Genomic DNA, 24,108 nt, shown 5'->3' with positions numbered 1-24,108 from the left:
CGACCCCTGGATCTCGAGCAGTGGTGCTTCACCTGGAGGGTGCGAGATGCCCTTCATGCGCGTGCGAGACACGGCCAGATTTGTGCGAGAAGGTAAAATCATCAAGACACAGATTAAGCACGGCCACGTAAGCGCAGCTGCTTGGTTTCATCACGCCTGTGTATTTATTAACTTTGTAAAAAAAACATTTTAACGATTGAGAACCAAAGGGGTTGCAAGGCTGCAGTGAAGGTGAAGAACCACTCACTGCTCTAGACGATGACGCTGTAGCGTGCCCTCGTCGAGCCGCAGAGGAACCTTCCACCGGCAGTGGAGGTCAGCAAGCGACTGCAGAGCTGCGCCTTTATCTCTTTACCCTCCCCCCCAAACCTTCTTCCCTCCACCCTCCCTCTTTTTTCCCCGCCCTCGTCCCCCCGCTCCCCCTCCCTTCCCCTCCCTCCTCATCACCCCCTCCTTCCTCCTCCCTCCTCCCAACTCCCAACTCCCTCCTCTTCCTCTAATTCCTCCATCCTCCCCCTCCTCTTCCTCCCCTCCCTCCTCTCCCCCTCCCTCCCACCCTCTCCTATCTCCTCCATCCTCCCCCTCCCTCCTACCCCTTCCCTCCCCCTCCTCCCAACTCTGTCCTCCCCTCCCTCCCTTCTCTCCACCTCCTTCCTCCAACCCCTCCTTCCCCCCCACCTCCTCCCCTCCCTCCTTCCTCCAACCCTCTTTTCACCACCCGCCCTCCTCCCCCCCGCCCTCCTCCTTCCTCCAACCCCCTCCCTCCTTCCTCCTACCCCCTCCCCCCCTCCCTCCTTCCTCACCCCCTCCCTCCTCACCCCCTCCTCCCAACTCCCTCCTCCCCTCCCTCCTCTCCACCTCCTTCCTCCAACCCCCCCTCCATCCCCCTTCTCTTCCTCCCCTCCCTCCTCACCCCCTCCTCCCAACTCCCTCCTCCCCTCCCTCCTCTCCACCTCCTTCCTCCAACCCTCCCTCCATCCCCCTTCTCTTCCTCCCCTCCCTCCTCACCCCCTCCTCCCAACTCCCTCCTCCCCTCCCTCCTCTCCACCTCCTTCCTCCAACCCTCCCTCCATCCCCCTTCTCTTCCTCCCCTCCCTCCTCACCCCCTCCTCCCAACTCCCTCCTCCCCTCCCTCCTCTCCACCTCCTTCCTCCAACCCTCCCTCCATCCCCCTTCTCTTCCTCCCCTCCCTCCTCACCCCTCCTCCCAACTCCCTCCTCCCCTCCCTCCTCTCCACCTCCTTCCTCCAACCCTCCCTCCATCCCCCTTCTCTTCCTCCCCTCCCTCCTCACCCCCCTCCTCCCAACTCCCTCCTCCCCTCCCTCCTCTCCACCTCCTTCCTCCAACCCTCCCTCCATCCCCCTTCTCTTCCTCCCCTCCCTCCTCACCCCCTCCTCCCAACTCCCTCCTCCCCTCCCTCCTCTCCACCTCCTTCCTCCAACCCTCCCTCCATCCCCCTTCTCTTCCTCCCCTCCCTCCTCACCCCCTCCTCCCAACTCCCTCCTCCCCTCCCTCCTCTCCACCTCCTTCCTCCAACCCTCCCTCCATCCCCCTTCTCTTCCTCCCCTCCCTCCTCACCCCCTCCTCCCAACTCCCTCCTCCCCTCCCTCCTCTCCACCTCCTTCCTCCAACCCTCCCTCCATCCCCCTTCTCTTCCTCCCCTCCCTCCTCACCCCCTCCTCCCAACTCCCTCCTCCCCTCCCTCCTCTCCACCTCCTTCCTCCAACCCTCCCTCCATCCCCCTTCTCTTCCTCCCCTCCCTCCTCACCCCCTCCTCCCAACTCCCTCCTCCCCTCCCTCCTCTCCACCTCCTTCCTCCAACCCTCCCTCCATCCCCCTTCTCTTCCTCCCCTCCCTCCTCACCCCCTCCTCCCAACTCCCTCCTCCCCTCCCTCCTCTCCACCTCCTTCCTCCAACCCTCCCTCCATCCCCCTTCTCTTCCTCCCCTCCCTCCTCACCCCCTCCTCCCAACTCCCTCCTCCCCTCCCTCCTCTCCACATCCTTCCTCCAACCCTCCCTCCATCCCCCTTCTCTTCCTCCCCTCCCTCCTCACCCCCTCCTCCCAACTCCCTCCTCCCCTCCCTCCTCTCCACCTCCTTCCTCCAACCCTCCCTCCATCCCCCTTCTCTTCCTCCCCTCCCTCCTCACCCCCTCCTCCCAACTCCCTCCTCCCCTCCCTCCTCTCCACCTCCTTCCTCCAACCCCCCCTCCATCCCCCTTCTCTTCCTCCCCTCCCCCCGGCGCGCGGTGCATGCTGGGAGAGCACCAACATGGCCGCCGTGATGCGAGTTCCCGGGCGCTCCGTGCGGGCAATGTCAAGTAAGAGTCACCTCAGCGGCGCTCTCCCCCCTCCGCCTTCGTTGTCGTTGTTGTTGTTCGCCTTTCCAGGCTCCAGCTTGTCAAGTTGAGTTGCGTGAGGTTGAGGCCGAGGGGTCGCGCGCGGCCTGCGTCGCCGTTGAGTTACGGAGTTAAGTTGTGCCTGACCTGGGGCCTTGTTTAGACCGAAGCCTAGGTCGTCTTGACGGGTGATATTCATTGCAAGCGGTTTACAGTCATGCAAAGTGTTGCCTTGTTGTTACGGCCTTATTATCGCGACGTAATAACGGTAGGGTACGTGTCGTTGCATTGTTATACGTGTGTCTTGTTTTGCAACTAGTGAAGTTTTCAACCCGCCGCGGGAGATAACGTTGGTGTCGAGATGTGGGGAAAGTCCACGGCTGAATACCCCCAGAGCGCCGCTCTCTGTCTTCTTGTAGACGTCGTTATACCAAACTACTGCCTCGCTATGGAGGCGAAGCGGTGGCGAATTGGTTAGCGCACTGCACTCTTAACCCGGTGAGCCGAGTTTGACTCCCGTGCACGGCGAATATCCGTGTGTGAATGATATATAAACCGGTCGAATGCTCGCTGACAGGAGGTATCGGGACAGACCCAGGTGCCATGGGCTGGCTGGCTGAGATGACTGACAGATGCACCACCAGCTGTACCCCCGACCGTGCCAACTTGCTGTGTTTTAGCCGCCCGGCACTTCGCTTGTTGTTGTGGGCGTCGCTCCTCTGCCCTCCGTTGTTGATGGAGGGCGACTGTCTCCAAATGCCCAGTAGCGTCCTTCACGAACCTCCTCCAAAGAGCGAGCCTTCGACACTTCACGTAGCCTCAAAGTGCACCTTGCCTGGCACAGGCGCCGTGGTGACGTCACCGTCACTTAGTGGCGAATAGCGGGTATTGGTATAAACCGGTATAGTACTGGGATCCCCTAGGTTCACCAACCCACACTGATCAGCGTGGGGAATATGGGAAAACAAACACCATGACCGCCACGACGTCGGGCGGCGGCCTTCATCTAGCAGTGAATTGACACATAAGTGACACAAAAGTTGGCCAAGTACTAAATAACAATACGACCACGTCAGCATTTCAGTGCTCATTAGGAGTGTTGAGAGATGTTCGTCTCCATTGGTCGGTGGTGCAAATTCCACATTCCAATGATGAGAGCCAGACCTCTCTGTTTTGACAGCCACCAATACCAGTGAGATATTTTACTTTTTATTACAATTTTCACAAAACTCGCCGTTATCAATGATATTTCCAAGTCGGCAGTGGAAAACTTGAGTTTACATTGTCTCCCAATATTTCAATGCGAATATCTTTGAGGACATTGCTTTGTACAACGTTTCTTTTGAATTAAATATTACATAACTCGGGTGGTGCGGTGGCGCAGGCGTGTGAGCACGCTACGCTATTCGCCCGCCTACCTGCGCATTGTTGTTCTTGTCACTGTTCCGCTTGATCCGAGCAGCCGTCCCTGTTGATGGTGATGACACCACCACCACTGTAGTTGCCATCATGGGTGGGACGGGTGTCTCTTGCAGGCGTCGGGGCTTGGCCCCCCGTGTCCGCGGGTCCCGGGGCGGCGCTTCTCGGGGGGCCTCCCTTCTCCGGCCCGCGGACGTCGCCCCCGTCCCGTGCCACCCACCAGGCTGTGATGCCGCGCGGGCGCGGGGGCCGCTCCTCCTTCAGCGGCGTTGTCGCCACCGTGTTTGGAGCGACGGGTTTCCTTGGGCGCTACGTCGTCAACAAGCTCGGTGAGCTGGTGATAGCAGCCACGACCTAAACCAACAAACGGCTTCGTTGTCAAACAACCTGATCACTTTTTTGAGACGCACTGGTCATTTTAAGACGCCGAGACATTTTGATTACTGCAAGGAGATTGTTACGTTGGTCAGTCAGCCCGCTGAGTGAGCATTATATGCGACTCAAATGATAGACTCAAATGATAAGATGCTACTCAAATGATACATTCCTTGAAAATAAGTTGGTCCACACCAGGCCTCTAACTTAAGTAAAGAGACCTTTTTTACGTAGCAAAGGAGATTGTTGTCATTAGCAGTCTGATATTTCCTCAGCATCTCAATTGGATTGAGAGGCACAGAGCCCATCAAAGGTGAAAAGAGAACAATTTTGACAGTTACGTATGGAGCTCAGTTTCCAGTCTAATCCAATACGATTCAAGGATTTGCCTCGCAATTAGCATTTTCGAGGCTCAGCTGGATGGCAGGCTTGAGCTGAAGGAGAGGGGAGAGACAGGCATGTGTATTCAGTGTCAGAAATTGTATGTGTCTGCGGGATGATAGATAGATCCATTGACAGGCTTTAATTTTTAAGTGGTGTTTTATATCTGAGGTCCGAGGGTGTAGTCCATTGTAAACTTTTTTTTTCCCTTTTTGCCTCATCAGGTCGCGAGGGAGCGCAGATCATTATCCCCTATCGCTGTGACGCCTACGACGTGATGCACCTTAAGCCAATGGGCGATCTGGGGCAGTTGATTTTCATGGTAAGGTTAAGCTACTGCTGGCAATTATGACACCGTAGCTTGGAATACCATTCCAGGCAGTCTCCTGAGCAGTGACACCAGAATATATACTTTAAGTGCCCTCGGTACTCTTACATGTTTTAAAGCAGCACACTGACTCCCAGAGGTTACAGGCTGTCGTTAGTTAATTGGCAGCCTCGTATTTACAGTGTAGCATATATCAGCAGAGGGGAGTGGTGGTGTAGTGGTGCTATCACAACCGATTTAGGGAGTCCTTCACCCATTAGTTGATTGACAAAGAGCACGAATTGCAATTATTTTTCACCCTGTAGACATTCGTGTCGTGTGCAGTGTGATGCCACTTGGTGGCAGTGTTCTAAGTCAGCCACCGAGTCAATAGTTGACCTGCTACCACTTTGCCTTTGGTTTATCATAACCATTTAACGTTATGTTTGACTTATCAGCTCTGGAATGCTTAATCAGATAATCAACAAATGTTTGTCTTGTTCATCAGAAACACTTATCACAATAAAACAGGATAACATTTCAGGTAATGGCCCCAACTTCAGAGTAGTGGAGAACAGAATGATTGACTTTAATTTAAGAAAATTAACAAATATACTCTTTTAAATGAAACAATTTGTTAAAAAAAATATGTTTTATATATATAAAGTAGTTATTTTCAAAGTTTAAGGCACTGATGTGATATAGTAGGGGAAGACAGAATGAGAACAGTTTCCATTTCTGAATAAATATAATTTATTATAAAATACCAAAACTCAAACGTGAATACAAAAATCTTATAGAAGTAACTTTGCTTTTGGTTTTTCCAGGATTGGTCAATGAAAGACCAGGAGTCGATCCGAAAGGCCGTGCAGCACTCCAATGTGGTCATCAACATCTGTGGGCAGGGCTGGGAGACCAGGTAAAGGTGTGGGAGAGGGTGGGTGGTGCACTTCATTAGGGATGCAACAGTGCATTGATTGGCTGAATAAACACTTTTACTACACTCACCATTCATGCATTGAATCATCCGTGTAAGGCCTTCATCCAGCCGTGTTACTGCTGCTGATGATGATAATAAATCCACACATTAACCCTTTCTTGTTCTGATGACGTACATTTGACGTGCAGCTCAAAGAGATGACATCAGTTTTTTTTCCTATTCTGTTCGATGACGTCATCGAAACGGGGCCGAAAGAAAACATAAAATAACTTTATCGGTACCAAGGCTCTCACAAGGCCATGCGGGAGGGTGTATGGCACGGTTTGACGGCAGCTGTCGTAGAGTGCAGTCCTGTCGCTACAGTTCTCTGCGGTGAGAACAATGTATTTTAAAAACAATAGCGCTATTGCCTCTCTAAAACACAATTAACGCTGAACCACTTGTGCGTTCCGATATTCAACGGTGAATGGGACCCACCCTGTAGCCTGTAGTCATCTCGCAATGGGAGAGGGTTAATTCTAATACCTGTAGCGTGATCCCAGTGTTCGAAGTGAATTGCAGCCGCTGTTGAACCTGTTGGCAGGAACAACTCGTTTGATGATGTGCATGTCGTGGCGGCACGAGACATCGCTCTGGCCGCCAAGGAGGCCGGCGTTCCCAAGCTGATCCATGTGTCTCACCTCAACGCCGACATCCGCAGCGCCTCCAAGTATCTGCGCACAAAGGTGAGACAGCCACCAGTGTAATGCACCACAGTTTGTTATTTTTTCGGCATCTAAATTCAGCTGCATATGAAGATGCTGTCATACAGAAACTGGGAATATTGAGAGGCAGGGTAGGAATGGAGGGTCTTGAGCAACAAACCTCTTGTAGATAGATACACACCTTGGCTATGTGTTTGAAGCTTCGTTAATTTGGAAAAAAATAAAGTAATTGTCAAGCCCTTTCCTCGGTGTTTGTTGTTGTCAGCATCACGTCGTGTGACAAGGAAGTTTACACTGGGAACTTGAAGCCCTGCCCCAGGAGATTACATCGCAGAACTCTTACTGAAATAAATTCATCAGGTCACCTCATCCACATTGGCTTCCGTATTTGCCCCCTGCTAAAGATTAGTTGTCACATGTCTGCATGTCAATCAAACCGATTTTTTTGTCCTACCCTTAATTTTTATTACAAGCCATTACAGCCCGTATTAAGACTGCCGTGCACAGGGTAACCTCATGCTTCTTAAAGTTAGCAAAATGGTAAGAGAGTTTTAAACAAAACTCGTAGTGAATATTTTCAGACCATATTGTTTTATGATTTATTGTTGTTTGATGTTCTTTGTGTGCTGCCCGACCCTGCTCGTTTGGGGCTCGAGAGTCGAGTGGAAGAGCGGTTTCTGCGTTCATAGTCGGACGGATTGCCTATGTCCGAGCCTTCACTTTTATTCACTCGCCTTTAATCAGTACCAGTTTCGGCGTTAACAAAATCAGCACTCGGGAGACATATGTGGCCAAGCAGTGGTACTAGCCGCACACCACTATCGCGCTGTGTGCCCTACCGGCTTTAATAGGTACTCGCCCAACAGCACCTGCTGCAACGGTGTGTATGACAATACGGGGGTCTTTGTCTCTTGTCGTGTTTTCTCATAGAGAAGAGGGGATTGTGCTTGTTGGGGTTTCGAGGGCGGCGGCAGCCGTGGTGGCTGCGTCTCTATTTTGTGTTGACGAGCAGTGGTCGTTTCTCACCATTGACGTCGGGCGCGTTTGCCGTATGTGCAGTGTCTGGGCGAGAAGGCCGTGCGCGAAGCTTTCCCCGACGCCACCATCCTGAAGCCCTCGGACATGTTCGGCAGAGAGGACAAGTACTTCAATCACTTTGCAAGTGAGAAAACCAACGCCGCTCAGTCCAGTTTGCTTTTTCGTCTCAGTCAAGCCCGTGTCCAGAGGGTGGGAAAATCGACGCACGGCCCCACACATACGAAATGATCATGCACCGGTTGGTTCATTACACACCATCGATTCCAGGCAACGGCGCAACACAGCCCACACAGCATTGCAGGTTGCCACTGATCAATACGTGGGTTTCATTTTCTGCTCCGCCTGTGAACTCAATGCCCCATTTGGACAGAGTTTTGCATCCAGGGCTGCTGTCACCACTTATTGCCCGTACTGAGTGTACGTGCCGTTAACGCGCGTCCGTTCCAGCGATTAAAGTTGGTGCCATTCATGTGCCCTGCTCCAATCTGCTTTTTCACGATCACTGGCCTATTCTATTCACATGCAGACGAAGCCATCGCATACTGCACACACCTGATACTCTTTGGTTCTTTCGGTAAAGTCACGTAGGTAGAAAAAATAATAGAACACGACGTTTCGATCGCCACACAAGCAATCGTCTTCAGGTGGGAGAGAGAAACAGGCTGCTTGTTTCTCTCTTCCGCCTGTAGACGATTGATCGATCACGTCGTGATCTATTATTTTTTCTACCTCCGTGACTCTACCGAACGAACCAAAGAGTATGGATTCCTGCAGTCACGAATGCTTCAAATCAAGATTACACACCTGATAGTTGGTAATCATGGAAACGCGAGGCCCGGGGTTGAGAAACACTGCTCTGCACCACACCACCACCACTTGCACCATGAAAAAAAAGAGCCGCACCACTTATGAAATCAACACATTTGTCTTTGTACAGATATGCTCTTGTTTGGAGGGCTGCCTCTCATTGCAAAGGGGAAGATGACTATCAAGCAGCCAGTCTACGTACGTACGCTCTACAGCACCACCCTGCTTTGTAATCCACTTAACTCTCATTTAACCTTAGGCAGATTATCGTATTGCGGACTTGCTGCACTTCCGAATAAAATAAACGACATGTATAAAATGTTTGGTTATTAGCTGCTCCTCACTCCGCAATTCACCGTGTGAAATGTAAGATAAGAATAACTCGGACTGGAGTGCAAGGAAGTTGTGGCCGCCAGCCGTGAGAACCGTTTTGTATTCACACGTTGCGTCTCCAGGTGTCGGACGTGGCCCAAGCTATCGTGAACGCAGCGCACAGCGAAAACGTCCTAGGCAAGACTTACGCACTCAGCGGGTGAGGTCCATGTAGCGGCTCGCCCGTGCGCACACGCTGCCGGGGTCCGCGGTGAATGTGTCAGGTGGGACTGTGTCCGGCAGGGGCTGTGGCGAATTTGTGTGAGGCATGATTGTGTCTGTAGGAGACATTGGCTGTGTGTCTCCAGGGTCTGTGGTGAATGTATATATGTACGTTGAACTTCTTTCGCACCGTATGGATACCAACTGTGCTAATCGGAGGTGCGGGAAAAGGATGACAAACTGTGGACAAAAAATAGTTCTAAAGAAATTAGTTTTTAAAAATTTGTGAAGCACAGTTGTGTCTAGGAGATATTGGCTGTGTGTTTCAGTAAGGTCTGTGGCGAATGTTCGAATGAGGTGTGACTGTCCGCTAAGTCTGCTGGGAATGCTTGTATGAGGCGGCATGTCCGTGTGTCTGTAGGTGGGGTGGTGGCGTAGTGGTTAACGACCTGCGCTATCAGCCCGATTCACAGCCACAGGTTAAATTTTAGTGGCCAGTGATATCAACCAGTTCTAGGCCTCTTCAAAACCAAATCGGCCTTAAATATTTGAGTATCTGGTTTGCTCTTTTAAACATCAGCACTGGGAAAATAAAATGTGGTTAAAAGTCTGTGGCTTTGACACATTGGCGATGTAGCACCACTCTTACTGAATGTGAGCCATGGATCTTTTGATCGGCTATTGTATCGCACCCTTCTTGCCCTGCCGTAACGAGGCAGGAGGCGACTGCGATTCGATAATAATTTCAGCCAGTGCAATCCGCTGCCCATGAATGTCGCGCAACAACCTGGTGCGCTCTGTCCGTCCCCCTTAAATTGTCTCGCGTGTCCTGCCCCCACCCCTAGGCCTGGCCGCTACGAGCTGCTGGAGCTAGTGAAGTACATCTTTGCCGTGGCGTACCGGCCGTTCGTGCCCTACAGCATGCCTCGGCCGCTTTACCAGTGAGTGATTGCTTGCTTCCTGCCTCTTGGCTAAGGTATTGCCGAGCAAAGTCAGTCCCTCGTTATACAACATCTAAGGCATGACTGCGTCGGGCTAGAAAACACTGCTCATCCTAGAGCTTGTCATGAACAAGAAGTGCCTTACACCACATAAGTGTTGCTATGTTGAACAATTAGCTATGCAACAATTCACACAGCCCCCACAACTGAACGATTTGTCACCATTCAAGGGGATGCAATTCCAGAATCGATTTTCTTCGCTGCGCTTTTTGCGTGTGTTGTCGGTCCCGTTTGTTCTTCAGCTTTTGAAGCGAACATTTTCATACGATTTGCATAAAAACAAAAACGCCAAGCCTTGGCATGCTTTGAACCGTGCAGCGTCAGAGTTGGTGCATAATGCACGCGCGATACCTCTTAAGCGTCACCAAGCGCCGTGGCGTCGACGCTCATCCCTTGGCGGTGTTGATCCACGCCGCACGAGGTGTGTTCCCTCGTTGCGCTGGCGAGAGTCGCAACCGATTTGAGCGTGCGCTGTTCCCTCAGCCTCATCGCCCGCTGCTTCGAGCTGGTGCCGTTCGAGCCATGGACAACCCGGGATAAGGTGGATAGGGTGAGTTTGACGCATTCCCCTCCTGTGACTTGCGAGCGCTTGGCACTCGGGAGGCGTTCACTTTGGCGTCGGTGGCTTTTCGTCACATTGCTTCCTTCAGCATGGGTGGTGTGAGTGAATAGCAACAGTTTTGCCCTTTGCTGGTAATAATTATTGATGGCCTACTAAGAATCGGAATCTTTTTTTATCCTAGAGAAATCCGATGAGCTATGAAGCTCTTTTTCACAGATGTCCGGTAGGGGCAGGTCAGAAAGTTGCAACAAAAATCTAGAAAAAACGAAAGGAGTACAAATTATGGCGCTTTTATTTACAGCCTGCCTCCTGTGTGCTCTTGTTTAGAATGTTCACCTCGCCTGGCCCAATGCAAGTGCCGTGCCACCATAGCTACTACTAGTCATTGAAAAAAGCATTTGTCTTCATATCATGTTTTCCCACGCGTGAATTGGAGGAGTGCGTACGTGTGCCTGTGTACACGGACGCCCGTGCGTGTTTTACGTCCTCCAAGCGAACCTTGGACAGCTCTCCGATGTGTTTTCGGGATATACGCATCGGAGAGCTGTACAGCACAACTGGGAAAATCTACGCAGAAGCTTTCTACAACACTTGACGGCATCCTCAAAAGGGCACCTATCCTGCGGCATGAGAGCCTCGGAGATCTCGCCAGCACTTGGTGGCGAATGAATTGTCGGCTGTTGTTGTGTATGTTCCCGCTTGTGTCCGTGCCGCGGCTCAGCTTCACACGACTGACAAGTTGCACCCGGAGCTGCTGGCGCTGCAGGACCTGGGGGTGGTGCCCACCTCCGTGGAGGAGAAGGCCATCGAGGTGCTGCGGAAGCACCGGCGCTTCCGCTGGCTCGAGGTGGACATGGACGAAATCAAGCCGGCCAAGGCCGTATGAGAACACCCGCCACCCCCCCCCCCTCCCCACGCTTGGCTCGCGTCTGCTCCGGGCTGCTGTGGGGAGCCGTTCGGATAAAAAAAACACACCGCTTAGACGCCATTAGTCACGGGGCAGTTCCACGATTGCGGAGGTACGTTTCGGACAATTTAAAGATGTGTGAGGAATCGTTGGGGTGTAGTCGTAAAAGCGGCTTCTCATTTGGGAATAGTATGTCCACCAATTAGGATTCTTAATTTGCGTTCATATTATTTGTCCGTCTTTCATGGATGAGGAAGAAACGCTTGTAAAAAATAAATACGAACGTGTTTGACGTGCACAGGCAACTGAAGTTTTAATCCACTCTGATGGTTGAGTGTTTATTCGGATTTGTGTGTCAGTTAAACTCTCGAGTTATGACAGAAATTACACCCCATAAAAATTGACCCTTAAGGTTGGCCAATTTGTGGAACTGCACCAGCCACTGGGTTGACCTGAATTCCCTTTCATAGAGATGTTTTAAAGGGATCGCCATTCACTTTTGTGAAAGTCAGTTTTGCAAGGTATGTGCATAGAAGGAGCCAACCTTGTTATTTGTGGAAATTCCATGATTCAAGATGGTTTGTTTTCTTTGACACGGTGGTGAATATACTGCCTCTAGGGAATTGCAGGGGTGATGTGAACCAAATGCATACGACGTTATCGATTCCCGCGTCTGTTATTCGATTCAAGTTACCAGGGCGTTGAATCGGTGCGTCCGTTTGCATGGCCAATGCTGTGTTGGCATTTTTAAGTGTGGACAGCAGTGGATAGATTGACATGAAGTATATAACAACATTATCATTGGGAGCTCGTGTTGTTGTTTGTCTTAAGTGCATTAGCTACGTGGGAACTACATAATTCACGTGTGAAAGTGATTCGTTGCCGTGAATGGAGATGGCTTTGGTAGATATCTGTGAAAGTGATTGCAGGTCACTTGGTGCCCACACACGGCCAGGCATGAACAAAGTTAGCGAGTAGACTCGCAGCACCTAGCCGATGCGGCGACCCCTTTGCGTAATGTCTGGCATTAGCCCAGTGTACATGGGACATGGAGATGGGACTCTGTGCAATGGACGCTTTGCCTCTTTTCTCAGACAGCTATCTCGGCTTGTTCCGGGTAAAAATGCATGGCACGGTCGTGACGACAGGCTTGGACATTGTGCTGTGCGTGTGACCCTGATCCGAGACCCCCCCCCCCCCTGCCTGTGTACCATGGTGCTGTTGCCGGGCAAGATGCCACCCTCGTGTGAATTGAGAGCTCGCCCGCTCTCCGTTGCGTACACAACAATTAGCTGTTTTGCGAAACGGCCTTGTAAATTAAACAAACATAAAGATGTTTATTCCAAAAAATGTGTTTGATTTCGAGTGTGCTGCTGTCTTCTTCTTTATGAAATGTGTTGCTCGATGCGTTTCGGTGGGAAAAGTTTTTTTCTCGGTGGCAGGTAGCTCATTCATTCCCCGCTGCCCTTCTAGTGTACAACTTTTCTAATCAGTTTCAAGGACAATGCATATATTATCATAGTGTGTTTTTTTTGCATTTTGACTGCAAGTATTGTGGTTAATGCAGACATGAATCCTTGTAAAAAGGTTTCAGTTTTGTTGCCAGAAAAAAAGGGGAAAATCCTATTATATTTTGGTACTGGCAAAGGAGGTCTAATGATGAAACTTTCCTAAAAGTTTAGAGCTCCCCCCAACCAACCGTGCTCTCAATTCCCTGTTCAAGCCCAAGACCTTTCACTTTTCCTCTGCCAATGACTCCCAGCTCTCTTATCTAGAAAATAAATATGCCCAGTGTTTTCTGTACAGCGTCTTGAGATGCGGTCACATTTATATCCTTTATGAATCTAGTTTTCTGTGTAGAGTGGATTACAATCGCACTTTTAACCGAGTTTGTGTTCATTGTGTTCCAATTTTATCTGTGAGCCGCCTGACCGTCTTGAGAACTGTTCAGATCCGCCTGGCTGCAAAGCCTAAACACAGCTGGCCAGATTCACAGCTTCGCAAATGTTTCCCATCGTCTGAAAAACTTGCCAAACTTTCCGGCACAAACAATGGGACAAGTCTTTGGGCCGTCATTTGAGCCGTTCCGCTGGTTATTACGCGAAAGAACCCTGTTTAACCACGGATGTCTAAAACTTGTGATTCGTACCCAGAATCTCAGCGGGTGCCTGCTCCGTGCCCTGCGCCGGCATTAAACTCCCCGAGTCACCCGGCAACCGCTTCCGGTTTGGAACCGTTGATTCATCAACGGTGTCGCCGTTTGCTGGCATTGTTATGAAGTCACCGAGGCACTTTGTCACGCTTCTCAACGCCTCCGTGCTGTTCACGTGACCGCTGGCCGCACGCCGCATCGATTGCTTGCTCCGGCTCGTGCTGCAGGAGTGAAGAGGCATGTCAAGCGGTGTTCCTCTCAAACGAGCGTGGGACCGTGCTTTCCTGTTTACAGCCCTTGGTGGAAATTACACATTCCTACTGTGGCTACAAGTGTCTTGTCGCGTGACTTGCGACAAATTGGTGCTCGTTGATCCCGGAGGGCTTGAGTTGACCTTCGACCAGGATTCGAAGATGCAGTCCCAATTGCTAGACGCCTGAGTGACCATCGCACGATGTGGTCATGAGGTTGAGTCTTTGGCAGGCAAGTAAAATTGAGTTAAATTATCAATTGCTTCATTTGATTTTTCTGCTCAGATTGGATATTTAGGACTTGTTTTTGTATTTCCATTGCAAATCGTTTAATGAGTTTTGTGTTTAATGATAACACTTTTAAGGACAATTTCATATCTTTTATTTTTTTATATAATTGACTGCATAATAACCTGGTGTGTGTTCGCGCTAACAAAAGTGAAAATCACCTAAAATGCCGCGTGAATAGGTGGCGCGAAAGTGCTGAATTTATATATTATAAGTGATGTTATTTCCTTCCCCTTGGTTAATCCAAAATTCCAATTCGATGCCCAACTGTCGCTTTTTGTTGGGGTGTATTACAAATTTCGAGAACATCCCAAATAACATCTGTTTGGAAGATTAAAAAGAACAAATCTCCCCGCATAAAGGGACCCAAGACAGGCACGGTGTCGATGCACATCAGCAGACGGGGGTTTTGACATGTTGAGTGAGGTCGTGTTCGCGCTGTGGTGCAACGGAAACTGGCTCGGTGGCAGCTGCGGCGAACAGCGAGGACTGGACGGAAACGAAGCCGATGTCTGTCGTCACACACAGAGTCGACTGTTCCAGTGTTGTTGTAGTGGGACAATCGCCTATGGAAAAAAAAACACTCATTGACTTAAAAAAAGCCATTTGGCTAAATATTGATTTGTATTTACTCGCACGTAAAAATAGACCATTTTGTTTGCGTCGCGAGTGTCGGTGAAATAAACACGCGGTTGTAATTTAGCGTGAAAGTCCCGACACCGCGTTGAGTTCTAATTAAGGTTACACGAGGGAGCGGATTAGAGCAATTAAACATCGCGAGATATGGAGAGAGAGAGAAATTGGTGAACGATAATTGCACCACGGCTCAAGTGAGGAAGAGGGATAACTTGCAGATAAAGTGAAGGTAAGCTAAAACATAGGTGGATTGAGTGGATAGATTATTGGATTACTAGATTCATTGTTGCGTCGGGAGACCGTGAGATGGCGACGGATTGGGGAGACCTACATCCAGTAGTGGACAGATAATGGCCGATGAAGAGAGAAATAGATGAAGACGTGAAGCGGATTGTGAGAGACATTGAAGAGAAGGAAGAGCAGGACAGACTGATATTTTTTAACTCTATTTTACAAAGGAAGGCCCACCGAGCTGTATAGTTCTTTTGCAGAAGCGACCTGGCCACAGATGATAGCTCAACTAAGTTGATCACGTGGAAATGTATCGTAGCCAAATACTCTAAACGCATGTTTCTAAAGGTGGAGGGAAAATCCGGAGGACCCGGAGAAAACTCGATGCGATCACGGAGAGACGCAGACTCCTAATATGCAGCAGGCTTCAGGGTCGGGATTGAGCCCTCGACCTCCTGTATACCAGGCGAGGAAGTTAACATCTCGTCACCGTGGCGCCCTGATACCCATGAAGAGAGGGGGGTGGAGGGGGGGGTTGGTGGGGGGTAGATTAAAGAGATCATCTCCCGTGCCTTCACCTCACTGACCCCGAACCGCTGTGTGCTCTCCACCATCGCCCGTGGAACGGGGAACAACCCAATGCAGTGAGTGGCTCGCCGTGCCGCTCTGCGTGCAATGTCACAGTCGCAGTGTCCCCATCGTCACGCCCTGGAACGGGGAGGACGAGGCCGCCCCACACGGGGGTTCGAGCGCTCCCCCCTCTCTCGCTTGCCCTCTCAGCGTCGTCTCAGCGTTCGTCCGTTCGTTTCTCAGTCCGCTTGTCCCTGTGACGGTCGCGGCGGTCCAGACCTCCCTTTCCCTGGCGACAGACTCGTCATGTCTAAATGTCCACAGCGGCGTCGTCGTCGGATTCTGCGGTTGTGATGGACATCTGTCATCCGACCGCGTCGTCAGGGCTGTCGTGCGCGTGTCGTTCGGCACGATGTCTCCACGTGTTTGTTCCTCGTGTCGGGTTTAACACCGTGGCGAACAGCGTGCGGATACAACACGATAAAATACATCAGAGACTTTTAAACAAGTTTTATTGCCGCCAGCAGCAACACAGTCACCAGCAAACAAATAAAACACGCTATAAATCCACGCGCTGTGGCGCTAAATGCAGCGCACACAACACGAAAGAAAAGCCACGTGGTGGTGGCGTTCATCGCGCACGCCACGGTGACGAGCGAGCGCTTCAGAAGGTGAACACGAGGGTGCCGTCCACGCTGGTACAGAGGGGGGCTTGTCCGGCTCCCCAGCGTTCGAAGAAGACGCGCTGCACATCACCGGCATGTGTGTGTGGTATGCGTGCTCCAGCCGGAGCCGCGCCTTGAGCAGGCCCCTGAACACTGGAAGCACAGCGCAGCCGTCGGTGTCATCTTCCAGCATTTTTTTCCTCGTTCTGTACACCGCCTTCTTCGCCTGAGCACAGGCGAAGTTGGCGAGGTCATGGGGCTTGTTAGCCAGGTAAGGCACCCCATATACGAAGCTGCTGTTGTAGAAGGGCACCCCCAGTTTCCTGAAGATGTCCCCCAAAAGGCGGAACATTGGTTTGAGCCGCTGGCAGCCTAAGTAAACACATCAGAGAGAGAGAGCGTTATGTACAACACTGTTACACCAAACCCAGAACCCGTGTAGAACTCTTACTCCCTACAGCAAACCCAGAACCCGTGTAGAACTCTGCTTGCTACAGCAAACCCAGACCCCGTGTAGAACTCTGCTTGCAACAGCAAACCCAGAACCCGTGTAGAACTCTTACTCGCTACACCAAACCCAGAACCCGTGTAGAACTCTGCTTGCTACAGCAAACCCAGAACCAGTCTAGAACTCTTACTCGCTACACCAAACCCAGACCCCGTGTAGAACTCTGCTTGCAACAGCAAACCCAGAACCCGTGTAGAACTATGCTACACTAAACCCAAGCACTCACCAGGCTCCAACATGCTTAGCGACTGTAACGGGCGCAGTCTCGAGGATTCACGTGGTCGTTTCAGCGAACAACAGTGAAGTGGTCACTCCACGAAAGCCAGGCACACATCCTCGCCTCCAATCGCGAGTCGTGATTCACGGACCTCGGCAAACAACAACAACAAAACCCCTGGACATCGGCTGCCCACGACCCTACGCAATCTACGCCACTCTCTATTACCGCTAAGTATACAAAAAATAATATTGAGCAAAATTGCGTTCCACTCGCCTGCAGGAGTCATACGTTGCAGTGTAAGAAATATTAATACACAGCGCTCTGTCCGTGCATTTATCAATTAACGACATTTCATGATGGATGTTGGATTTCCTGAAAGGAAAACGAAATGAAAAGCCGCTGCTTTAAATTTATTTGGGCGTGAGGGCGTTGTTTTTCGGTGTTTTTTTAGCGCGGGATGTAGTCGCGGTGGTGGTGGTCGTGGTGATGGTAGTGGTCGTGGTGGTGGTGGTCGTGGTGATGGTAGTGGTCGTCGTGGTGGTGGTAGTGGTCGTGATGGTGGTGGTGGCCACCATTCAGACGGGGCCACGCTTAAAGGAGATCACATCACGACGTAAAATTCGCCGATCGGAACCCACACGTGCTCGCTGGTGGGCAATTAACATCCAGCGGCTTGGCACAGTGAGTAGTGCACGTGGTGCATTCGCCAATCACACCAGTATGGTCAGCACGGCTGGATACGTACGGTACCTTAAACCTTTTTTATTTTACCAGGTAAGGCCCACTGAGCCCTATAGCTGTTTCTGAACCGGCACTGGGGATCCCCCTACATTCACCAACCCCGCACTGACCAGCGCGGTGAAGTATGGTCAAACAAGCCACACGACAGACACGATATGGGAGGGGGAGAGCCTTCAGGCCAGCAGTGGGCTGCCCAAGATGTGTGGTTATTCTCGAATGGTTTTCATGGCCGTGTCTTTTTGTGGTAATGTTTTTATTTAATTTTCTCAGTAACGAAGCTCCAACCTCGCGCGGTAAACCGACCTCGGTGTGCAGCGACCAAGATACGAGTTGTTTGTCTTCTCTGCAGGGGGGTGGGTGGCATCATAACCCACTTTAACTTATCGCTTGCATTACGATGAGGATAAGTGGCTTTTGAAGTCACAGTGTCAATGCGAGTGCCACTTGTTTAGGTCAACAGACGTTGTCCTGTGTGTGTGTGTGCATGTTGAACTTCTTTCGCGCCGTACGTAGCCAACCGTGCGATTTGGAGGTGCGCTCGCCCACTCACTCCCCGCAATAGCAATGTGGGATTTCCACCCCTGGCTCAGGGCTGTAATCGGCAGGTGAGCGCGAATCGGGCTGCAGAATAAAGGTGAGAGTGGTCGGTGTCTGTGTGTTTGGCTTCAACCTGCGTTCCAAAAGCGGTGAGCGCACTGCGCTACGGACCCGTTTGGCCCGAGTTCGATTGCCGCTCACGACCAAGACCAGTGACGATTATTTGAACCGATCATGGGCCTCCCCTAGGTCGACTCGGCCTCAAGTGAGTACCTGGTGTGCTGTGTAAACATCAGCACTGGGGAGACAAAGGCGGCCGGGCGTGGTGTTGGCCACCCTCCGTCTCGCGTGCCGTGCCGGCCTTCATAGGTGCTCGCTAACAGCACTTGCCTCTAAAGTATGTTAAGGCTATAAGGGGGATATTTGTCTTTTGTGCAGTGTGTGTGTGTGTGCACACGCCAAATATCCCCAATGTTGGCCGATGTGTCTGTATAGAAACCTCGAGGTTGGTAGCCCTGACCAGGAGGTACTGATTTATTTCTACATGGCATCGATTATTGTAAAAAGTTGCTGCTGCTGTGTTGACTCATCAGCACGGATCTCCTGTGAAAATAATTATCCGGCCAACCGGCTAAACGGGATGATCCGCGTGCCAAAACAAATACAACTCAAACCGGTCATCGCTGACGCGTGAATTCAGTTTCTGAAGAAGACCCCAGCACGCAGCGGGGAGGATGGGGGGTGAGAAACGTCAAACATCGCGCCCCCAATCGGGTAGAACCCAAGAACCCATCAGGGAGCTGTAACAGCTACAACCGCGGGACGTTTCGTCCTGAGCTGTCCGACACCAATCCGAAGCTTTTTAAATGATGAGAAGGGGAGGAAAAAGTGCTTCTCCCTCCACATGTGGAGGGGGAAGAGCGCCTTGATATGCACATTCTTTTGTCAAGGCGCTCTTCCCCCTCCAACCCAGCTTAAATATACGCTCCAAGCCTGGGGTGTTTCATTCAGACGCTGTCTTCCCGACAGACCTGGTCTTCACCTGAGGACGGCTGCTTGCGTTGTGGCCGAAACGTCGTGAGAATTATTTTATTATGTTTTATTTTTATTATTTTATTATTTCCCTTCTACGTGACTTTACCGAAAGAACCAAGAAAACGTCCGCGACATCGCCGCCAGAGGGCGCTACAGCGGCGTGCCTGAAACATCGTTCCTTTCCAGATTCTTGGGTCTTTCGGTGAAGTCACGTAGATAGGTTGAATTTTTTTGACAAAAAAACTACGACGTTTCGATCGCTTGTGTTGCGATCGAAACGTCGTAGTTTTTGTTATTTTTTGTTATTTTATTTGAACCTATCTACGTGACTTCACCGAAAGACCCATCGTTCCTTTTTCTTAAGTCTTTTATTTTTCAATCTTGATTTGAAGCTTTCGTGACTGCAGGAATCCATACTCTGTGGTTCTTTCGGTAAAGTCACGTATTCTTCACCGATAATTAACAACGTGGGCCGCCACCCCCCCCCCCTCCCTCTCTATTTCAATATCTACAACTCAATTAGACAACGATCCACCCCCCGTGTACCCGTAACAGTCATCATCATCATCACGATCCACGTGGACAGATCGCGCACACTGCATATTTCGTCATCTGTTTCCACTTTCCTCGTGTCTCGTCCCCAATGTACTCACCAAGCAGTGCCACGTCGCGCTGGCACCAATCTGTCAACCCCGTGCCTATCTCTCTTGATTAATGTCCTGGATACATTGTGAGTTTGTATGTACAACGTGAATAACCCATTGCAGCTCTAGGTCGCCTTTTGCAACCCTCCTGCATCAACCCTGCCACCCACGCCGCCTCGCTCTCTCTCTCTGCCACCTGTATTTGTCGAAAAATACCAACCCCCCCTGAACCCTCTCAACCGTGACACCGCGTGGCAGAACCAAGCGAGCGCCCACGCAAGCGGGAAGGACCCGCACAAGCAGCAGCAGCAGCAGCAAGGCATGGCACCACCACCACCACCACGCTTGGCCTGCTGTGCACCACTCGGCTGGGGCATTGTGCGAGCCGTGAAGATGGTTGTTGTGTACTCTGTATGTTGAACTTCTGTCGCGCCGATAATGTAGCCAGCCGTGCTAATCGGAGGTGCGGATGAAGGACAGCAGCAAGGATTCGTTAATGAGTTACGGAAACACTCCACCGTATCACATTTTGCCAAAAAGCGAATTAATTTTATTTTAATGTCCTCAGAGGTTGTGACCCAACACCTGTGGGCCCCGGTGTGCCGCCGCCTTCTACGAGGAGCTCTCCCGTTCAGACACTTTGGCCACTCACGCTGAGCGCTGATCGCGTCATTTTGGTGATTGCTGCGACTTCTGCTGCTGCTGCTGCGTTGGCAGTGGCGCACATGTACAATTAACAACAACAACAATCAACACGCCCGTCGAAGCCAACAACACTGCGGACTTTAAAATGGAAAAAAATAAACAATCGGGCGACGTTTCAGGCAGTGGGCCTTCTCCAAGGCGCACTGACTGACGAGTGTGTTCTAGCATACTCATCGTCGTGGTTCGGGTGAAATACAAAGGGGTTGTCCACCTTGCCACTGAGTATTGTACAGAGCGGCGTGCCCGGAACTTGGAGCTGAATCAACATCGGCAAAGCTCGCTCCCTTCCCTTCCCTTCTCTCTCTCTCAAGCTGCATTAACAAACCGGCCGCCATCGTCAAATCCGTTCGATGGCCGTGTTCGGCCTCTGATCAACTACAATTGCATTTTCCGGAAAGTAAATTTTAAAAAAAATTCCGCTGCTGCTCTGAAGCTGACAGTGTTTATTCTACGAGTTGGAGGCAATTGGAAGCACCCGAAGAACCCCCCCCCCCCCCCCACACGCAACGTTCTCTCTCTCTCCGTACAGATGGAAACAGATGGCGATCAGCCAATTTGCTGTGACTGCGTTGTGTAGACGAGTTAGGGGGCACGGCGCTTCATCGACGTCCACGGGCAGTTTCCACAACATTTATCGCGTTCCGTAATTTGGTCCGTCTCAAGAAAAGAAAATATATCTCCTCCATCAGCTTCAAGGGCAGCAGCAGCAGCAGCAAACATGATTGCTTTCCAGAAAATGCAAATGTGTTTTTATCAGAGAGGCGATGATGGTCGCCCGACTGGTTTGACGATGGCTGCTGGTTGGTAAGGCGACGTGTCTGAGAGAGAGAGAAGAGAGAGACAAGAGAGAGGTGGGGGAGGGAGCTGATGTTGATTCCGCTCCAGCACACGCCGCTCTGGAGACGGCGCGGCGGCGTTTTTATTTCACCCGAACGACGACGGCGACGGTGACGCGACAGCACACTCGCCACATGTGCCTCGATAGAAGGCCCACTGCCCGAAACGTCACAGATTTGTCTTCTCTTTTTAAGGCCACGGTGTTGTTGTTGTTGACGAGGGTGTTGATTGTTGTCGTTGTTCATGCAGCAGCAGCAGCAGCAGCAGCATCACCACCACCAAACAATGTGAACCTGGTGGAGTTTAAACGTCAAACACGCGGCTCGCAACGAAGAACCTTCAGAAAGTGGCGGCGAACTCTACAGGGTGGTCCAGATGTCTTGTGACCCCCCCCCCACCCCCCAATTAATAGGCCCCTAACATTTCTGTTCACCTTTGCATATTCATGTCTGGTTTAAATGAACCTTACTTCAAAAATGCTACGTTTTAGATAGGTAGATAAATAAATATGAGTCACAAGATACCTTGTATATTGGGCCAAGACTTCGTGTACCCTATGGACTATCTCCCACGGCGAGTTTAATACGCGACTATTATTATTATGTGTATGTAGCTTGCCGTATGGGGTGTGTAGTTTGGCATCAAGCATGGTCGTACATCGCGGGAGGTGGGTTATGGATGCCCAACGATATGGAAGACAAACACACTTTACTCGCTTCCCAGTGCTGTGTATGAATCATCCACCAGCCAAGGTCAATCCACTGCCGAGTGAAAGCCCTCACCCCCCCCCTCCCTCTCCGAGCCGTCGAAAATCTAACGCGGCTCCACCACGGTGGCTAGGAGATGTTAGCTACCTCGCCTGCTATGCAGGAGGTCGTGTTTCGATCCCGACCCTGACGCCTGCTGCTGTGTATTTGGAGTTTGCGGCGTCTCTCTCCCCGTGGTCGCGTGGATTTGTCTCCTGGTCCGCCGGTTTTCTCCCTCCACATGTGGAATCAACATCACGCGTTTAGAGTATTTCGCTGCTATAAAACGTCACGTGATGAGTCACGGCGTTGAGATGTCATTGGTGGCCAGGTCTCTTCTGAAAAAGAGCTAGTGGGCCTTACCTGGTAAAATAAAAAAAAATTGTTTTTAAAGAGTAAAAATTACGTCTCTAATTTTCACGACTTCGACAAAACCTCTTCCTTCTTCTCTATCTCCGCCTCGCAAGTGTCATCACGTTCCCATCTCTCTATTCAGCCTCCCAGTGTCATTCTAACGCGCTTGTAATTTTCAACAGTAACCCGCGTTAACAATAATAAAGGTGAAACACTTTTCCGGACACGCGGTTCTTACTGCACAGGACTCATTACTCAGACAGGGCCTACCACGCACATCAATTCTGATTGGCTGAAAATATTCATAATATAAAAAACATGTTTCATTTCAATCTTGCTGGATAATTTGTCCTTGCATTGATGTTTGTGGCAGGCTCAAAGTCCATCCCATTATTGCTTTAACATCGTTAGGAGCATGTTTACTTATAATATACATTGATTAAGTAGCACCGTTTTTATTGTTTTGAAGGGGTTGTTTGTTACCCAATAGCTACTATTAGTGTAACTTCATACGCTCATTTAAAACTGGTTATCAGAATCTTTGTTACGTAAGGGGGGGGGGAGCAGCAAAACAACACGAACTCTCTTCGCCTGAAGCCCTCTCGTCGTGGCTGGCAGACCTTGACATTGGTGGTTGGCATTTCGCTCCTAAGCATCCTGCCTGCCGCACGCAAGAATTGAACAGTAACACTCTCTCCAACCCGTATCCACCAACTCTCTCTCTCTAGCCTCTCTATCAACGCGCTATGAAGAGGGGCCATTTCCACGAAACGTCGCCGAAATATATTTTATTTTCAGGCCACACACACACACGCACAGTCTAACGAATGCGTTGTGCTTTATTTTACTTGTGGGGTGCATTCAGCCTTGTTGGAGCGTCACATTGTTTACATTCAGAGAGGTTGCTCTCGTTTAGGGGGTTGGTAGAGCGACACACGGGCGGTGGGGGTGGGTGGTGGGGAAGGACACGACACAACATGAAGTATTAAATGTTAAACGCCCAACATAATGAGCTAAAGACGCGATCTGCTCCGGGCGATCTAACGCCCTGTGCGTACGCGTCTGCAGACCCCTGGTTTTCATCATCCACGAAGCTCACGGTCCACCCTAAACCGCATCCACTGCACAAACCATGGCAGCTGCGGACACCTGATGCACGGATGTAAAATACATCAATCACTCAAACAGCTCTCCAGTGCGTGACTGCAGGCATCCAGAAGCGGACCGCGCAACGTGCCACCACGCAATGGCCCCGATCCACAATCACGCGGCAGTGGCGTAGCTAGGATAGTTTGCGCCCGGGGACGAACTATAAAATTGGCGCCCCCCCCCCCGTTTAATCACGTACCAAAATGTAATTACATGACATGTCGGCTGTGTGTGGCGGGATATATAAACTTTTAGGTTGAGGTGTAGATTTGTGCAGTAGTTTCAGGCTGCCGCGCCCGCCGCAATAAGTTATAATGTAACGTTGTAAGCCTCATTTTGGCGCCCCTTTACCTTGGCGCCCGGGGACACATGTACCCCCCTGCCCCCCCCCTAGCTACGCCTCTGTCACGCAGGAGACATCACAGCGATCGATGCACGACTCCGCCGGCTCCCGATGCGGTGGTGTGGCTCAGAGGTCGCAACCGGGTACCCGATACCCGTACCCTACCCGATACCCGGCTAACCGT

At 50.9% G+C, this 24,108-nt stretch overlaps 1 protein-coding gene across 1 annotated transcript; it reads left to right on the top strand.

The window, feature by feature from the left end:
- The first annotated feature begins 2,212 nt into the window (after positions 1-2,212).
- Positions 2,213-12,662, top strand: NDUFA9 (NADH:ubiquinone oxidoreductase subunit A9). Its single transcript, XM_078594295.1, has 11 exons — positions 2,213-2,319; positions 3,873-4,085; positions 4,737-4,834; positions 5,647-5,738; positions 6,343-6,484; positions 7,523-7,625; positions 8,439-8,506; positions 8,764-8,840; positions 9,688-9,783; positions 10,327-10,393; positions 11,127-12,662. The coding sequence occupies exons 1-11, from the start codon at positions 2,271-2,273 to the stop codon at positions 11,289-11,291; spliced, it is 1,170 nt and encodes a 389-aa protein (XP_078450421.1). The 5' UTR covers positions 2,213-2,270; the 3' UTR covers positions 11,292-12,662.
- Positions 12,663-24,108: the final 11,446 nt, after the last annotated feature.

The sequence above is a fragment of the Lampetra planeri genome, chromosome 5 (genome assembly GCF_965212315.1).
Source record: "Lampetra planeri chromosome 5, kcLamPlan1.2.h2, whole genome shotgun sequence".
NCBI lineage: Eukaryota > Metazoa > Chordata > Hyperoartia > Petromyzontiformes > Petromyzontidae > Lampetra > Lampetra planeri.
This window is presented reverse-complemented; position numbering and strand designations above follow the sequence as displayed.

Bases quoted from the DNA above. Each gene is read 5' to 3' on its own strand.
- NDUFA9 (XM_078594295.1), top strand. From the start codon at position 2,271: ATGGCCGCCGTGATGCGAGTTCCCGGGCGCTCCGTGCGGGCAATGTCA. The intron at 5,739-6,342 runs GTAAAGGTGTGG...ACCTGTTGGCAG, and splicing joins GGGCAGGGCTGGGAGACCAG to GAACAACTCGTTTGATGATG. The intron at 9,784-10,326 runs GTGAGTGATTGC...CTGTTCCCTCAG, and splicing joins ATGCCTCGGCCGCTTTACCA to CCTCATCGCCCGCTGCTTCG.